Genomic DNA, 19425 nt, shown 5'->3' on the forward strand with positions numbered 1-19425 from the left:
TGAAACCATTGGCTTTATCAGAATCTATAAAGGCTTTCCTCAAAGATTTTCCAAAGCTCAGTCATGTCTTCAGTTCTGTTAATAAAGCACCACAGAGGCCAATCATTAGGATAAATTTAAAAACATTAGGAAATGAACAAATGATTTCATGCTAACATCATGTTATGAAGCTTGAGCTTCATTTTGGTAGCTGACTCTCCTGCACTTTGCAAACTCCATTCTCCCAGCCATTAAAGTTCAAAGAGCATCTGTCTACTAAACAATGTATTTCCCCAAATAAACATTGTTTTGAGATTGCAGTCAGGTCACAGCAAATTCACAAGCCAGCTATGGACTTGGTTCTTAAGCTTCTCTCATCTTTCAGTTATCCACTGAAGGGGGAAAACACATATTCTGAAAACTTACAGAAGCAGATGAAAAGTGTATCAATACACATTGCATAGACACTGAAGAACCCATGTGCAATTAGGTAAGATCCAATAACGACTGTCTGTAAATGAGTAAAGAAGAGAATGATAACATCATTACCTCGTCCAGAACAACAATAATGCAGCTTTAAATGAAAGTCAATATGAGAAAGCTTGGAAGTACTCTGTATTGAAAAGGATTTCGGTATAGAGACCCTCCCAAAAAATTCAGTGATACTGTTTTTGAGTGCTTTGTACTGGGATTTAAACAAAATGTACTATGTACTAGATTACTTGCAATCTTTCTTACCACTATCCTTAATGCCTACCAAATATATCTCAGATTTAGGATCCTGTACATGGAATCAGTAAAGCATAGGGGTTAAGAGCAAACACTGCCTAGAATTGAATCACAACTCAGGCACTCACTCAATAAGTCACTTAACTTTTCTGTGCCTCCTATATAAAATTGTTAGTGGGAGAGGGGAGAATATGATTAGTAATAGTATTTATGATATATAAGCTGAGTGAATTAATATATTGCAATAGATACCACAAGACTCTACCCAGCTCCTCTCCAGCTGCCACATTTATCTGCCAGTTTTGGGGAATATAGGATTCTGATGACTTAGCTGCTTCCCTCAGTAAAAACTGCCCTCCTGGCAGGGAAATGCCTCACCTAAGGTTACACCCCCATCAGGGGGCAACCCTTGGCCAAAGGCTGCCTGATGCAGCACACAAAAGCTCAGTCCCTTTGCCAGAACTTCCTGTAATTATATCTAAAGCCTCAGCTATAACTGTAGCTTGGGTCCACATCTTGCTTTGCCCCGGCCTGCCCTCCTCACTTCCTTACAAGTGATATCTCACAAGAGCACTTCTTAATAAACCTCCAGTGTGGAATCCTCTGTCTCAGAGTTTGTTTCTAAGGAACCCAAACTCTAAAGCAGAATGAGGCTTGGCACAAAGACAGGCCAATAATGTTAGCTAGCATCATTTCTCCTATTCTTTTTTGTTTTTTATTTTGCCATCTCTGAGAAATCAAAGTCAATATTACGTAGCTCCTGTGGAATGAACTGTGTTCCCTCAAAATTCATAAGTTGAAACCTAATCCCCAATGTGATAGTATTTGAAAGTGGGGTGTTTGGGAAGTATTCAGGTTGTGAGGGTAGAATCCTTATGAATAGGATTAGTGCCCTTACAAGAGGAAGCAGGAGAGAAAAATCTCTTTCCCTACCATGTTAGGATACAGCAAGGAAGTGTCCCTTTGCAAACCAAGAAGACAGCCCTCACCAGTAATCAAATCCGTGGGCTCCTTTATCATGTACGTCTTAGGCTTCAGAATGTGAAAAATAAATTCCTGTTGTTTAAGCCACCTAGTCCATGGGTGTTATAGCAGGATATTTTGTTATAGCAGCCCAGACTGACTAAGACACCAGCTCTTACCAGCAAAGGTACCCAGTAGTAATTTAAAGATGTTGGTCCTTCTAGAATCATTGGGATTCTTTGTGTGAAGAGTAAAAAGGCCAGGATACCTACATTGAAAAGACAGAATGTGTATATTTTGCATTTGTAAAGGAATATAGCTTTTCATAGTACAGGAGTTTTTCTAAGCACCTTATAAACTTTTTATTATTTTTATTATTACTTACCTATACATCCAGCAACTAGCATTTTCCCCAGGATGAGTACAAAGTCTGTAACTTTATCCATAATTGCAACTCTGAAAATCAGAAACACACACAATATAATTTTTTGTTTAAGTAACATGTGTTACTTGAAATTTATGAGAGTAAATAATTCATTATTTCATTTTGATATATCTTTGCTTGGTGTTTGGTAAATCCAAAAAATGAAGGTAGAATTCAAGGATGAAGTTCTGACTTATTTTTGATGAAGTCAACAGAAGGCGGCATTGTAGGGCTGTTGGGAGCTATTGGTGGTATCATCCTCCCCAATTTGAGGCCTACAGACATCCTGAAACCTAAGGATACTGCATTTGTTCTCTGATTTTGTTGCTCAGACTCTGTCGATTTGGGAAGGGGAAAATGGTCAGAGACAGGATGATAATGTTCATGTGGGGAATTTCTTGAGCAGAGGAGATAATAAAAATGAATAAATGCCAATGGGTGTAAAGACATGGATGATGGAAGCAACAATTCTAAGATATAAAAAGAAATGAATGATATAAGAGAGATTTAAATTTATCAAATTAAAAGACAATGTTCATATCTAAAAAGACCACCAACACTTTAATAACAACACGGAAAGTATGTGATGCTCAAGGTTCACCAAATAATCCATTGCAATGCTCAACTTCATTACTTACTTTAAAATATTTCTTATCAGCAGATTGAAAGCATCTCTTGCTGACCTGCAGAAGCTTTTGCCATGTATTGCAATCTGAGGAAGATAGTTATTATTCTGGAGTCAGTAACGTACCCTAACAAGACCAACAGACAATCCAACAACAGGAAAACAAATTAATTCTGTCATCCATACAACTACTCTCATTCCTCTTTCCAACATCTGGGTTTGTGGGAGGCCTTGAAACTATATGTCCTCAACTCTGCACAATCTTCAGGGTTGTTGACAATAAGGTCTGCTTTAGATACTATACATCCTTAACATCCATGGGTATTAGACAACTTCAAACAGAGGAAGTAAGTCTTTTTCTCAAATTCTAGGACATGGTTTCTCTCTCTGAAATGTTTGGCCAGGGTTTATTGCTGAATGGATTAAATGCTGTAGTGGTCATATTTAAAATTACTTTCAGGAAACCCAATGCCTTTCAATACACTTGATTTACTGATTTAAAGGCACAATACAATATTCTTGCTGGAAGTAAATTAATAACTATTTGAATATCCAGGACTATTTGAATCTCCATGACCATTTGAATCATCCCTGCAAGACCCTGTGTCACTGATAATAATAAGCAAGTGTCATTAGGTTGTGGATGCTAAATTTTAGAATTGTATTTTTGCATACTCTATATTTTAAAATCTCTTTAGAAGACTTTATAGGCAATGCATTTAGTTAGGCACTGTCAATGCCCACACATTTCAACCTAAAATTCATAAAAAGGAACTGACCCTTCCTTAAAAACATGCAAATCCCAGAATTAGAAAGATATTTTCTTCTCAGAGTGAAACATAGACTAGGTAAACCTTCCTCTCACTACACAATGTCAAAGACACACAAAATCATTTTCAAACCAGCACATTTTAAAATTTCTAAGGTCAATAATATTTTCCTGCTCCAAAAAGATATTGAAGGTAATAATGAAATACTATCTCAACTAGGAAAACATAACTCTGAATCATACATTGAATTCACAAATCTTTATATCCACACGGTGATAAATTCAACTGCATGATGTAAACGTGTGTCAAAGATGGAAATGTAGACATGGGGTTTGGGGTTTGCAAAGTAGTAAATAAAAAATAATCTATTTACCATAACATAGGCATTTCTGTTCAAAAACTTCACCACTTTTTCCAAACACCAGAAACAGCATTTCAGGCAGCATTGTAGAAATTTAGAAATGTTGTTCTGAGACTCTATGAGGAGATATTTAAATCTATTAATGATCTACAACTAAACTCTATGAATCAAAAAAAAAAATTAAAAAACTTAAATGGCTTTAAAATTTTTAACTGCAATAAAATATACATAAAATTTACCATTTTAACCATTTTTAAGTATAGAATTCAATAGCATTAGGTACATTCATAATGTCGTGCAACCATCACTATCCATTTCCAAAACTTTTCATTCATCTTAAATAGAAATTCTGTGCCCAATGAAACAATAACGCCTCAATCTTCCCTTCACCATCCCCCGTCCTGTTACCTCTGTTACACTTTCTGTCTGTTTGAATTTGCCTCTTCCGGATACTTCATAAGTGGTATTATATAATATTTGTCCTTTTGTGTTTTACTTATTTCACTTAGCATAAAATGTCCAAGGTTCATCATTTCATTCCTTTTTAGAACTGAATAACTTCCCATTGTTTATGTTTGTGTGTATTTATGTGAGTGTATATATGTTTGTGTGTGTGTGTGTGTGTATATAAATATATATGTGTGTGTGTATATATATATATATATATATATATATATATGTCACATTTTGTTTATCCTTTTATCTGTTAATGAAAATTTGGGTTGTGTCTATCTTTTGGCTACTGTGAATTATGCTGCTATGAACTTCAGTGCTCATGTATCAGTTCGAATCCTTGCTTTCAATTCTTTTGAGTATGTATGTACCTAGTAGTGAAATTGCTGATCATATGGTGATCCTATTTTTAACCTTTTGAGGAATCGGCATACTTTTTTCCACAGTGGTTATACCATTTTACATTTCTACCAACAATACACAAGGGTTCTAATTTATTCTCACCCGATAAACACTTATTATTTTCCTTTTTTTTTTTTTTGGTAGTAGTCATTCTAATGGATGTAAAGTGGTACCTCATCATGGTTTTGATTTGCATTTCCATAGTGACTAATAGTGAGCATCTTTTCACGTGCTTATTAACCATCTGTATATATTGTTTGGAGCAATGTACATGCAAATCCTTTGTGAGAGACCAAGATGATGGTGATACAGGAGGCTCTTGAACTTCTCTCCTCCTGCAGATGTACTAGATGTACAGCTACACATGGAGTAATCTCCTCTAAGAGAAATCCAGAAACTAGCTGAGTGACTTCTACACATTAGGCAACCAAGAAAATACCCACATTGAAATAAGTAGGAAAGGCTGAGGTACATTCCCCTTAAACCTTAACCCACACACAACATCATACAATTGAGATGATATATCCTATCCTCAGCTTCTCCCTGAGTGAAGGGTTTGGACAGTACATCTAGGATTCCAACTTTTAAGGCTCCCACCCAAGGAATGGGTCCTCAGAACACTTAGCTCTGAAAGCAAATAGGTCTTGCATTCATGAGTCTGACAGGACTATAGAAAACAAAAAAGAAGTCTTATTTGTTTGTTTGTTTGGTTGGTTTGGTTTGTGACTTTTATTTTATTTTTTAAATTTTAACAAATATTTTTATTTTTTATTCTTTTATTTTTTTACATTTTATCCTTTTATTTTTTCCTTTCCCCCCACCCCCCTCCCTTCTGGTAACCACTAGTCTACATGTAGTCCATGTCCATGAGTCTCTGTTTGTTTGCTCTGTTCATTTGTTGCTTTTAGATTTATATCCCACATATAAGTGATATCATATGATTTTCAACTTTTTCTGTCTGGCTTATTTCGCTTAGTATGACTATTTCAAGGTCCGTCCATGTTGTTGCAAATGGCGGTATTTCATTTCTTCTTATGGCTGAGTAATATTCCATTGTATATATGTACCACAGCTTCTTTAGCCAAACATCTATCCTATGACATTTCAGTTGCTTCCATGTCCTGGCCACTGTGAATGCTGCTATGAACATCGGTGTGCAAATATCTTTTCGGATATGAGTTTTCAAGTCTTTGGGGTAAATATCCAGTAGAGGGATTGCTGGATCATATGGTAGATCAATTCTTAGGTTTTTGAGGAAACTCCATATTGTTTTAAATAGTGGCTGTACTAATTTGCAGTCCCACCAGCAGTACATGAGGGTTCCTATTTCTCCATATCCTCTCCAACGTTTGTTATTTCTTGTCCTATTGATTATAGCCATTCTAACAGGTGTGAGATGGTATCCCAATGTGGTTTTGATTTGCATTTCCCTAATAACTAGCAATGTTGAGAAACTTTTCATATATTTGTTGGCCATTTATATGTCCTCTAGGGAGAAGTATCTGTTCAGGTCCTCTGCCCATTTTTTGATTGGATTGTTTGGTTTTTTGTTGTTATTGAGTTGTATGAGTTCTTTGTATATTTTGAATATTAGGTCCTTAATGAAGGCATCTCTTGCAAATATATTTTCCCATTCTGATGGTTGTCTCTTTATCTTGTTGACAGTTTCTTTTGCTGAGTAGAAGCTTTTTAGTTTGATGTAGTCCCATTCATTTATTTTTACTTTTACTTCCCTTGTCTTTGAGGTCAAATTCATAAAATCCTCTTTAAGTCTGAGGTCCTTGAGTTTCATTCCTATGTTTTCTTCTATGCATTTTATTGTTTCAGATCTTATATTCAGGCTCTTAATCCATTTTCAGTTAATTTAGGTGTGTGGTGATAGACAATAGTCTAGTTTCATTCCTTTGCAGGTGGCTATCCAGTTTTCCCAGCACCATTTATTGAAGAGGTTTTCCTTTCTCCAATGTATGTTTTTGGCTTTTTTTTAAAAAATCATTTGCCCATATAAATATGGGTTTACTTCTGGACTCTTGATTCTGTTCTCCTGGTCCGTGTGTCTGTTTTGCTGCCAATACCAAGCCATTTTGATTACTGTCGCTTTGTAGTATAATTTGAAGTCAGACAGAGTGATGCCTCCAGCCTCGTTCTTTTTTCTCTGGATGGCTTTGGCAATTCAGGGTCTTTTGTACTTCCATATGAATCTGATGATTTTTTGTTCTATTTCTTTAAAAAATGCCGATGGGATTTTGATGGGGATTGCATTAAATCTGTATAATGCTTTAAGGTAATAAGGTCATTTTAACTATGTTGATTCATCCAATCCAAGAACATGGAATAACTTTCCATTTCTTTGTATATTCTTCGATTTCTTTTAATAGGGTCTTGTAGTTTTCATTATATAGATACTTGACATGTTTCATTACATTTATTCCTAGGTATTTTATTCTTTTTGTTGCAATTGCGAAAGGAATTATTTTTTCCACTGCTTTTTCTGACATTTCGTAGTTAGGGTACAGGAATGCTATGGATTTTTGAACATTGATTTTGTATCCAGAGACTTTACTCTGGATTTGTTTATTGTTTCTAGTATATTCTTGTGGAGTCTTTAGGGTTTTCTGTATAGAAAATCATGTCATCTGCAAATAGTGACAATTTGACTTCTTTGTTTCCTATTTGGATGCCTTTTATATCTTTCTCTTGCCTAATGGCACTCGCTAGGACCTTCCATGTTATATAGAATAACAGTGGCGACAGTAGACAGCATTGCCTTGTTCTTGATCTTAAAGGGAAGGTTTTTAGTTTTTCGCCATTAAGTATAATGTTGGCTGAGGGCTTGTTAAGTATAGCCTTATTATATTAAGGTATTTTCCTTCTATACCAATTTTGTTAAGTGCTTTGATCACAAATGGATGCTGTATCTCATCGAAGGCTGTTTCTGCATCTATAGATATGATCATATGATTCTTATTTTTTAATTTGTTTATATGGTATATCACATTAATCGATTTGCGTATGTTGAATCATCACGGTGCCTCTTGGATGAAGCCCACTTGATCATGGTATGTAATCTTTTTAATATGTTGCTGTATTTGGTTCACTAGTATCTTCAGGGTTTTTTTTTTTTTATGCCTACAGCACCTGGTCTTCCTAGGTGGCCTCCCATCCAAGCACTAACCAGGCCTGACCTGCTTAGCATCCGAGGTCAGACATCGGGTTTGTTCTGGGTGGCATGGCTGTAGAACATGGACCATAGCTCCAATGGGGCACGAACCCAGGACCTTCTGCATGTAAATCAGATGTACTAACTGCTACACTATGGAATCATGTCCTGGTTCTCTAGTATCTTATTTAGGATTTTTGCATCTGTGTTCATGAGAGATATTGGTCTGTAGTTTTCTTTATTTGTGTTACTCCTTACCAAGTTTTGGTATCAGAGTAATATTGACTTCAAAATGTGTTGGGAATTATTGCCCCCTCTTCGCTTTTTTGGAAGAGTTTGAGGAGAATAGCTATTAAATCTTCTTTGAATGTGTGGTAGAATTCACTGGTGACGCCATCTGGTCCCGGACTTTTACTTTTTGATAGGTTTTTGACGATCGTTTCAATTTCCATACTGCCGATCGGTCTATTTAGATTTTTCAGTTCTTCTTGATTCAGTCTAGGAAGGTTGTATTTTTCTAAGTGCTGGTCCATTTTTTCTAGGTTATTATATTTGGTGTTACATACCTTTTCATAGTATTTTGTATGATCCTTTGTATTTCTGCAATATCAGTCATAATTTCATCCCTGATTTTGTTTGTTTGTGCCCTTTCACTTTTTTCTTTAGTGAGTCTGGTCAGGGGTTTGTCAATTTTATTAACCTTCTCAAAGAACCAGCTTTTTGTTGCATTTATTTTTCCTATTTTGTTTTGTTTGTTTTGTTTTCAATTTCATTTATTTCTGCTCTAATTTTGATGATTTCTTTCCTTCTGCTGACGTTAGGCTTCATTTGTTCTTCCTTTTCTAATTTTTTAAGATGATACATTAGGTTGTTTAATTGGGCTCATTCTTGTTTTTGGAGATAGGCCTGTAATGATATGAACTTTCCTCTTATGATCGTTTTTGCCATGTCCCAAGAGTTTTGATATGTTGTACTATCATCATTCGTTTCTATGTATCTCTTGATCTCTCTTTTTATTTCTTCTCTGACCCAGTTATTCTTCAGTAGCATGTTGTTTAATCTCCATGTATTTGTGGTTCTTCCTGCTTTCTTTTTGCAGTTGATCTCTAGTTTCAAAGCATTATGATCAGGGAATATGGTTGGTATGATTTCAACCCTCCATGTTTGTTGAGGCTGTCTCTGTGTCCCAGGATGTGGTCGATTGTTGAGAATGTTCCGTGTGCACTAGAGAAGAATGTATAAGCAGCTATTTTGGGATGGAAGGTTCTATAAATGTCAATTATGTCCAGTTGGACTAATGTGTCATTTAAAGATGTTATTTCCTTATTGATTTTCTGTTTGGGTGATCTGTCCATATCTGACAGTGGGGTATTTAGGTCCCCTACTATGATAATGTTTTGGTCTGTTTCTCTCTTTAGTTCTGTTAGTAATTGCTTTACATATTTTGGGACTCCCTCATTGGGAGCATAGATATTAATGTGTTATGTCTTCTTGGTGCATGATTCCCCTTATCATTATGAAGTGTCCTTCAGTATCTTTCTTTACTTTTTTTTATTTTGAAGGCTATTTCTTCCGATATTAGTACCGCTACTCCCACTTTTCTCTGAATGCCATTTGCTTGAAATGTCATTTCACACCCTTTCACTTTGAGTCTACATTTGTCTTTGGAGCTGAGATGGGTCTCCTGGAGGCAGCATATGGTTGGGTTTTGCTTTTTGATCCATTCTGCAACTCTATGCCTTTTTATTGGTGAGTTCAGTCCATTTACATTTAGGGTGATTATTGAAGTATGAGGTCTTCTTATAGCCATTATACGTTTTGCTTTCTGGTACCTCAGTGTTTCCATTGCTTCCTTGTCCTTGTGTTTCTGTTTTCCCTATTTTGGTTGGCTTTTGTGGGTTTTGCCTCTGGTTCTTCTTGTTTTATGTTATATACTTTAGTTCTGAATCTCTCTGTGTGGTTACCTTTACAAACATGTAAAGAATACACACACACACACACACACACACACACACAGTTGTCCCTTTTCTTCTGCACGTGCCTTATCTCCATTTCCCTTTGAGAATTTGGATCTTTGAATCCTCACCTTTTCAGTCATTTTTATCTCAGTTTGTCCCTATGTATGCTGAATGTTCATTGCAATTCTCCTTCTTATTAAAGTTTATAATGCCCTGTTCTTCATAAGGGTTGCACTCCTCTGCTTCTATTTGCCTGGTAGTCGCTTTACTCCCAATTATGTATTTTTTTGTTGTTGTTCTTATTTTGTTTTAGGTGAGCTGACCCCTTTCAATGTTTTCTGTAATGCAGGCCTCGCAGTGGAGAATTTCCTCAGATTTTGTATGTCTGTAAAGGTCTTAATTTCTCCTTCATATTCAAAGGAGAGCTTAGCTGGATATGTTATTCTAAGCTGGCAATTCCTTTCGCTTAGTAGTTTAAATATTTGATTCCATTCCTTTCTGGCTTGTAAGGTTTGCGCTGAGAAGTCCAATGATAATCTAATGAATTTTCCTTTGCAAGTTACCATTTTCTTCTCCCTGGCTGCCTTGAGAATTCTATCTTTGATAACTTTAATACAATGAGTCTTGGTGAAGGCCTTTTTGAGTTGAGATAATTAGGTGTTCTGTTGACTTCTTGAATTCCAAGTTCCTGCTCATTCCTTAGATTTGGGAAATTCTCATCCACTATTTGTCTGAAAATGCTTTCTAGTCTCTGTTTCTTTTCTTTGCCTTCGATAATGCCCATTATTCTTATGTTCCTCTCCTGATGATATCAACCAGTTCTTGTCTTTTTCTTTCATTATTTTCCGCTTTTCAATTTCTCTTTTCTTTCTTCTGAATCATTTCTAGATTTCTGACTTCGATATCACTGATGTTTCCTCCATTTGGTCGACTCTGTTTCCCGTGCTTGCTATTTTATTTTTCAGCTCTCACAGTATGTGTCTTTTTTTTTTTTTTTTAATCTCCAGAAGATCTATTCTGTTCTTTTTGAGGGTTTCAATCTCCTTGCTCTGCTCATCTAGTTGTTTTTTACAGTTCCTGAAATTGTTGCTATGACTCTTTTCTGAACTCACTGAGTTTTTTCAGAAGTACCATCCCGAAGTCTCTGTCATTTAAGTTGCATATTTCTATGTCTGAAAGCTTATTTTCTGAAGATTTTTCTTTCTTTCTGAGATGCCTTGTCACCTTGGTTTTTCTTGGTGTTTAATGGGCTATTTCTCTGCCTGAGCATTAACGGAAGTGTGTTCTGATTTTTTTTTCTAGAATGAAGATTTATTATATAATGCTCTCTAGCCTGTTGCAAAGAAGGTGTTTTTCTTTTGGTTTCCAGTAGGTGGCGTTTAAGCCTCTTAGATTTCTGCTTCATATAGAATCTTAATAACATCTTTTTTTTCTTAAAGATGTTTAATCGCGCTCACTACTCTCAGTCTCAGTTCCTGTCAGTGTTAGTGACAGTTTCAGTAGCATTTGCTTAGATTCTCCTAGTGCTCTGCAGTAATCAGTCTTTGAAGGTATAGGGGGAGTGGCTCTATGGATTGGGGGATGGGTGCCGTGGTTCAGCCTCGATTTTGCAACCGCGGCTAGTAAAAATCAACTGTAGATCTCAGCCATCCCCGCTTTTCTGCCATCCCTGTTTCTCTGCCTTCTGCCCTGATGCCTGGGCACTGCCACGGGCCATGTGGAACTCACAGCACTCCCACACAGAGCTGCTCAGGGAAGTCGCCGCACCTTCTCTCCTCCCCCTCTTCCTATAGGGAGCCCCGGCTCCGAGAGTTAGCTTCTTTATTTCTCCCAGTCCACCGCCTGACACCTGGGGTTCTGACCTGTGGTAGCTCTTATGTGCAGATCCCATGCTCAGATGTGTTAGTGTGCAATTTGGGTGTTTTTTGTTGAGTTTTAGCTATTCAGCTTATTGTTGTTTCAAGGGGAGAGATCTGGGGACATCTCTCAGTCTGCCGTGTTTAATCCACTCTCCAAAAAAGCAGTCTTAACAGGCACTTATGCTAGCATTCACTGTGGCAAATCCCCCAGGGCTTACCACATAGGGAGCAGGCAAAAACACCCATCTTCCAATCTTTTCATGGAAGGGGTCTGACTATGTACTTTACAACCTGTTGCCCAGAGGTCCAGTTTCTAATTTTTACGCATCTAGAGGCTAACTGTGATCCTCCATGAAGCCTGGGGTAGCCGGCGGGCATTTTCACCACCTTCTGCCTCTAGATCACTGCAGTTATAACTCTAAGTCACCAATATCTCTTTAGAAGGAGCTTGTACACATGCCTTGTGCCCCAGCTTTTGTGGCTGCTGCCCGAGAGATGGTCCCCACTTCTCCTGGCCCTGATAGCCAACAGGTCTTGCATTCTTGAGTCCTCTGGACTATAGCAAACAAAGAAGCAGTTTTTAAATGGTGCAGGAGCACCCTCCCTCCTCCCGCCACTGTGGCTATACACCCTGGCTCAGTGCAGAGGGAGTAGGCAAAAACGCCCACCTCCCAGTTTCTCTCTAAAAAGAGGCTAGACTACATACTCTCCCAGTGTTATCTGAGTGTCTGGCTTCTAATCAGCTTGCATCTGGGTTCTGCTTGTGTTCCTATCCTTTGGAACACTAACAGGTCTTGACACACATTCAATTATTGGGAGCCACCAAGAATAACTATGGTGGTTAGGGCAATTACAAAGTTTTGAGAGAACCATAAGTTTGGGATGGGCTGATCAATGAAGTTCATCTCCTACATAAGACCAATCTGACATATTGGAGAAGTGACTGTTTTATCTCATGCACATAAACCAACACAGGAAAATGAAGAAACAACAGAATACATTTCAAACAAACAGACAAAAACAAGATAAGTCTCTAGAAGCTGATCCTAATGAAACAGAAATAAACTATTTGCTGAATAGAGAGGTAAAAATAATGGTCATGAAAATGCTTACCAAAGTCAGGGGAGCAATGCATGAACAAAGTGAGAATTTCGACAAAGAGAAAATACAGAAAAGTATCAAACAAAATTCATAAAGCTAAAAAGTACAACAACACTGAAAAATTCAACAGAGCAGTTCAACAATCAGACTAGATCAAGCAGAAAAAAGATCAACAAACTCAAAGATAAGGCAGTGGAATTCATCTAATCAGAGGAACAAAAAGAAAAAAAGAAAAGAGTGAAAAGGGCCTTATGGGATACCATCAAGCCAACCGATATACATTTACTAGAGGTCCCAGAAGGAGACGAGAGAAAGAGGCAGAAAGTTTATTCAAATAAATAATGGCTGAAAACTTGCCCAGCCTGGGGAAAAAACAGACAACCAGATCCAGAAAGCCCAACGAATACAGGAAATGATGAATGTAAAGAAAATCACACTAAGACATATAAAATTAAATCTTCAAAAGGTAAAAGGCAGTTAAAGACAGTGAAAAAGGTAACTTGTTACTTACAAGGAAAACCCCATAAGAATATCAGCAGATTTTTCAGCAGAAACTTTGCAGGCCAGAATGAAGTGGAATATATATTTAAAGTGCTGAAAGAAAAAAAAAAAAAAAAAAAACCTGCCGACCAAGAAACTCTACCTGGCAAGTTTGTCCTTTAGAATTGAAAGAGAGAGTTTTCCAGGCAAACAAAAGCTGAAAGAGTTCATCACCACCAGACCAGCCTTATAAGAAATGTTAAAGGAATTTCTTTAAGATAAACAAAGGGATGCTAATTAGTAACATGAACATATATAAAAGTATAAAACTTAGCAGTAAAGGAAAATATAGTTAAATTCAGAATACTCTAAAATTGTAATAGTGGTGGGTAAGTTACTTACATTACAACTCTAGTATAAAGGTTGAAGGACAAAGTATTAAAAATAACTGTAATAACTTGTTGATACACAATACAAAAAGATGTAAATTGTGACATCAAAAACATTGTAGCATATAATGTCAGGGGGAGCATAAAAACGCAGAGCTTTTATGTGTGCTTGAAGTAAAGTTGTTATCAGCTTAAAACAGACTGTTATGATTATAAGATGTTTTATGTAAGCCTCATGATAACCACAAATCTAAAAACCTATAGTAGCTACAAAAAGATAAAGAAAAAGGAATCACAACATATCACTACAGAAAATCATCAAATTACCGAGGAAGAGAGGAAGAGAGAAACACAAGTCTACATAACAGCTAAGAAACAATGAACAAATGGCAATAGTAAATCCATAGCTATTGACAACTACACTTAAATATAAATAGACTAAATTCTCCAATTAAAAGACATAGGGTGGCTGAATGATTAAAAAAGAAGACTCAACTATCTGCTATCTACAAGAGTCTCACTTCACCTTTAAAGAGACACTTAGACTGAAGGATTGGAAAAAGATTTTCCATAAAAACGAAAACCAAAAAAAGCAGGTGTATCTATACTTATATCAGAAAAATTGAATTTCAGCCAAAAAAAACTATAACAAAACACAAAGATCATTATACTATGATAAGTGGGTCTATTCATCAAGGGAATATAAAATTTAAGTATTTATGCACCCAACATTGGAACACTTAAATATATAAAACAAATATAAACTGTTTACAAATGGGAGAAATAAACAGCAATATAATAACAGTAGGGAATTTCAATACTCCACTTTCAACAATGGGTAGATTATCCAGACAGAAAAAAAAAAAAAANAAAAAAAGAAGCACTAGACTTAAACTACATCTTAAACTGGAAGGACTTAACACTTTACAGACATTTACAGTACATTCCATCCTACCACAGCAGAATACACATTCTTCTCAAGCACACATAGAACATTCTCCAGAATAGATCATATTAGGCCACAAACAAGTTTTAATAAATTCTGACCACAGTGGTATGAAATAAGAAAACTGGAAAATTCACCGATATATAGAGATTAAATAACATGCTACTGAACAATCAATGGGTCAAAGAAGAAATCAAAAGGGAAATCAAAGAGTATCTTGAGACAAATGAAAATGGAAACATAACACATCAAAAATATGAAATGTAACAAAGTAGTTCTAAGAGGGAAGTTCATAGCAACAAACACCTACTTTAAGAAAAGAGAAAGATCTCAAACAATCTAACTTTACATCTCTAGAAACTAGAAAAAGAATAACAACCTAAGCACAATGTTAGTAAAAGGGAGGAAATAGTAAAGGTAAGAGAGTAAATAAGTGAATTAGAGAATAAAAAATAATAGGAAAGATCAGTAAAACTGATAGCTGTTTTTTTTAAAAGATAAAATTGACAAAACTAGATTAAGAAAAGAAGAGAAATAAATTCAGATAAGAAAGAGGAGATATTACAACTAATACCACAAAAATACAAAGAATCATGAGACTAGTATAAATAATTATATTTAACAAATTAGATAACCTGGAAGACATAAATAAATTCCTAGAAATATGCAACCTACTGAGATTGAATCATAATAAAATGGAAAACAGACCAATTACTAGTTAGAATTTTGAATCAGTAATCAAAAACCTTCATAGAAAGGATTAGATGGCTTCACTCATGAATTACACCAAACATTTAAAGAAAAATTAATACCAACACTTATCAAACTCTTCCAAAAAATAGAAGTAAAGGAAACATTTCCAAACTCATTTTATGAGGCCAGCATTACACTGATACCAAAACTAGACAAAGACACAACAAGAAAAGAAAATTACAGGCCAATATGAACATAGATGCAAAAAATCATCAACAAAAATAGCAAATTGAATTCAATAGTACATTAAAAGGATCAGACCTTAAAATCAAGTGGGCATTATCGAGGATGTAAGATGATTCAACATACACAAAATCAATAAATGTGATGCACCATATTAACGAAATGAAGGATAAAAATCATATGATCATTTTAATAGATGTGGAAAAAAAAATCACTTGACAAAACTCAGCCTCTCAACAAACTGATATAGTAGGCCTCAACATAATCAAGCTCATACATATATCACAGCTAACATCATACTCAATGGTGAAAAGCTAAAAGTTTTTTGTCTGAGATCAGGAACAAGACAAAGATACCAACTCCACTTGTATGCAAAATAGTATGGAAAGACCTAGTCGGAGCAATTCGGCAAGTATAAAAAAAGAGAAAGTCATTTAAATCAGAAATGAAGTAAACTTGTCTCTGCAGACCATGTGTTATTATATATAGAAAATGCTACTGTCTACACACACACACACACACGCACACACACATACACACACACACACACACAACTATTAGGACATAAACAAATTCAGTAAAGTTTCAGAACACAAAATAAATATACAAAAATCAGGTACATTTCTATACAACAACAACTAACTATTGAAAAAAATTAAGAAATCCCTTTTACAATTCCATCAAAACAAAAAAAAACTAGAATAAATTTAACCAAGGAGGTGAAAGACCTATGCATTGAAAACTGTAAGCCATTAATGAATGAAATTAAAGAAGACACAAGTAAATGAAAAATATTCTATGTTCACGGATTGGAAGAATTAACGTTGTTAAAATGTTTAAAGTACCCAAAGCGATCCACAAATTCAATGCAATCCCTACCAAAATTCCAATAGCATTTTTCACAGAAATAGGAAAAAAAATCTTAAAATTTGTATGAAACCACAAAAGATACTAAATAGCCAAAGCAATCAAGAAAGAACAAAACTAAAGGCATTACATTTACTGATCCAAATTATATTCTAAAGCTACAGTAATCAAAACAGTGTGGTAGTAGTTTAAAAATTGACCCATAGATGAATGAATCAGAGTAGAGAGAGCAGAAATAAACCCATGCATATATAGTCAATTAATTTTTGACAAAAGAGCCAAGAATATACAATGGGAAAAGGATAGTTTCTTCAATAAATGGTGCTAGGAAACATGGATATCCACATGCAAAAGAATAAAATCGGACCCTTATCTTACATCATACACAACAATCAACTCAAAATGGATTAAAGACTTGAACGTAAGACCTGAAACCACAAAACTCCTGGAAGAAAACATAGAGGTAAGCTCCTTGACATTGGTCTTGGCAATGCTTTTTTGGATGTGACACCAAAAGCAAAGTCAAAAATAAAAGGCAAAAATAAACAAGCGAGACTACATCAACGGAATATTATTCAGCCTTAAAAAGAAAGAAATCCTGCTTTTGCAACAATGGAGATGGACCCCAGAAGGCATTATGCTAAGTGAAATAAGCCAGGCAGAGAAAGACAAATATACATGGTATCACTTATATGTGGAATAAAGAAAAGCTGAACTCATATAAACAAAGTAGAATGGTGGTTGCTGCAGGCTGGGGAGGGTGTGGAGGAAATAGGGAGAGGGTGGTGAAAAGGTACAAACTTTTAGTTGTAAGATGATTAAGGTTCTAGGATCTAATGCATAACATAGTGAATATAGTTAATAATTTTGTATTATATAACTGAAATTTACTATGAGAATACAACTTGTGTTTTCACAAAAAAAAAGAAAAGAAAAAGTAAATTAGTAAGGTGACGTGTTTATTACCTTGAATGTGAGATTTCTTTCACAATGTATATGTATATCAAATCATCATGTTGTATACTTTTATAATAATTTTATTTGTCAATTATATTTCAATAAAGCTGAAAAAGTTTAATATAATTAAAAAATCCTTTATCCATGCTGAATTGAGTTGTTTCTTGTTGAGTTGTAGAAGTTCTTCATATGTTCTAAAATTTGGTCACTTATCTGGTACATGATTTGAAAATATTTTCTCCCATTCTGTGGGTTGCCTTTCCACTCTCTTGACAGTGTCTTTTGATGCACGTTTTATATTTTGAGGAAGTCTAATGTATTTATTTTTTTCTTTTGTCATGTCTAAGAAATCATTAAATCTAACGTCAGAAATATTTCTTCCTATGTTTTCTTCTAAGAGTTTTATACTTTTAGTTTTTATGCTTAAGTCTTTGATCCATTTTGAAATAATTTTTGAATATGATGTAAGCTAAGGGTCCAACGTCATTCTTTTGCATATAGATACCCAGTTTTCTTAGCAACATTGGTTGAAAAAACTGTCCTTTCTCCATTGAATGGATTTATACATGAGGGTTTATTTTGGGGCTTTCTATTCTATTCCAGGTCTATATGTCTGTCCTTATCCCAGTGCCATACTGTTTTGATGACTGTAGCTTTGTATTAAGTTTTGAAATCAGAAACTGTAGATGTTCCAATTTTGCTGTTCTGTTTCAAGACCATTTGGCAATTAATAACATTTTAAAGTGCATTCTGACCAGTGTTTATGTTTCGTAAACTATATGTTTCATGTATGAGAATTTATGCCAATGTCACATTTATATTTTAAGCCCGACCTGTCCTGAGCTCTAGACTTGGAACTGCCTGACAACTTCACCACAATTCTCAAATGTTAACATATCAAAAACACAATTTTTAAATCTCTGTTTTGAAATTAGCTTCTCTTGGTTTCTACATTGTAGTAAAGAGCATCACATACTTTTTCTCTTTTCTTCGCCACTATACCTCTTCCCCCCCTCCTCCCACATCCAATTCTTTAGCAAGTTCTGTTGGCTTTTCCTTTCAAATATATCTCCAATCTGACCACCTCTCCCTCAATCCCTATTATCCTAGTTACGGTCATCTTGTTTCCTCCAACCACCTGCCCTAAACAATTCTCTTCACAGAAGTTAGGAAGTCTGAGAAAAGATGAATTCTAGAATCTTACCTTTAAAACGTTTGTCCAAGTATTCTAGTATTATTCTAATCATTTGAATTAATGCAAGAATTAAAGATCCAAATGCTAGGGATCCTGTGTGATATCTGTGTAAAGATAAAATGAGAATAACAGTTGAAATATCTTTACTGTTAACTAAAAGGATGTTCGCAGTGGGCGGCAGGGCCCAGTCATCAGGGCAAAAGACAGAGAAGCAGGACAGGACTACAGAGAAATAACAGTTGATTTTTACTGGCCCCGGTTGCAAAACAAAGGCTGAGCAGCAGCCCCAAACTCCCAACCCAGAGGGCCCTTCTCACATACTCTCCGAGACCGGGGAATCTGAGCAAACTCTGCCGAGACTGAAACTGAGGGTAGCGAGTGTGATTAAATATCTACAAGACAATTTTTTTAAAAGATATTTTTAAGGTTTTGTATGAAGCAGGGATCCAAAAGGCTTAGATGCCACCTAGTGGAAACCAAAAGAAAAGTGCCTTCTTAGCAACAGGCTAGAGTTTATATCATAAACTTTCTTTCTGGAAAAACAGCAGAATACACTTCCTTTAATGTCCAGGTGGAGAAATAGCCCATTAACAGCATGAACAACCAAGGTGATAAGGCATCTCAGATGAAAGAGAAAAATCTCCAGAATATAAGCTTTCAGACATAGAAATATGTGACTTAAATGACAGAGACTTCGGGATGGTACTTCTGAAAAAACTCAGTGAGCTCAGAAAAGAGTCATAGCAACAATTTCAGGAACTGTAAAAAACAACTAGATGAGCAGAGCAAGGAGATTGAAACCCTCAAAAAGAACAGAATAGATCTTCTGGAGATTAAAAAAAAAAAAAAAAAAAAAAAAAAAAATAAAAAA

The 19425-nt window shown here is 35.5% G+C and overlaps 1 protein-coding gene across 1 annotated transcript in view; it reads right to left on the bottom strand.

Moving 5' to 3' along the window:
- The window catches only part of SLC44A5 (solute carrier family 44 member 5), a 116901-nt gene that overhangs the window by 2481 nt on the left and 94995 nt on the right, over positions 1–19425 (bottom strand). The window contains exons 16-21 of the mRNA XM_039838462.1: positions 18564–18658; positions 3864–3967; positions 2734–2807; positions 2057–2127; positions 1851–1939; positions 406–490 (exon numbers count right to left, since the gene is read on the bottom strand). Coding sequence (XP_039694396.1) covers positions 406–490; positions 1851–1939; positions 2057–2127; positions 2734–2807; positions 3864–3967; positions 18564–18658 — 518 coding nt within the window. The remainder of the gene's footprint in view (positions 1–405; positions 491–1850; positions 1940–2056; positions 2128–2733; positions 2808–3863; positions 3968–18563; positions 18659–19425) is intronic.

Source organism: Pteropus medius, unplaced genomic scaffold (assembly GCF_902729225.1).
Source record: "Pteropus medius unplaced genomic scaffold, Ma_sr-lr_union100, whole genome shotgun sequence".
NCBI lineage: Eukaryota > Metazoa > Chordata > Mammalia > Chiroptera > Pteropodidae > Pteropus > Pteropus medius.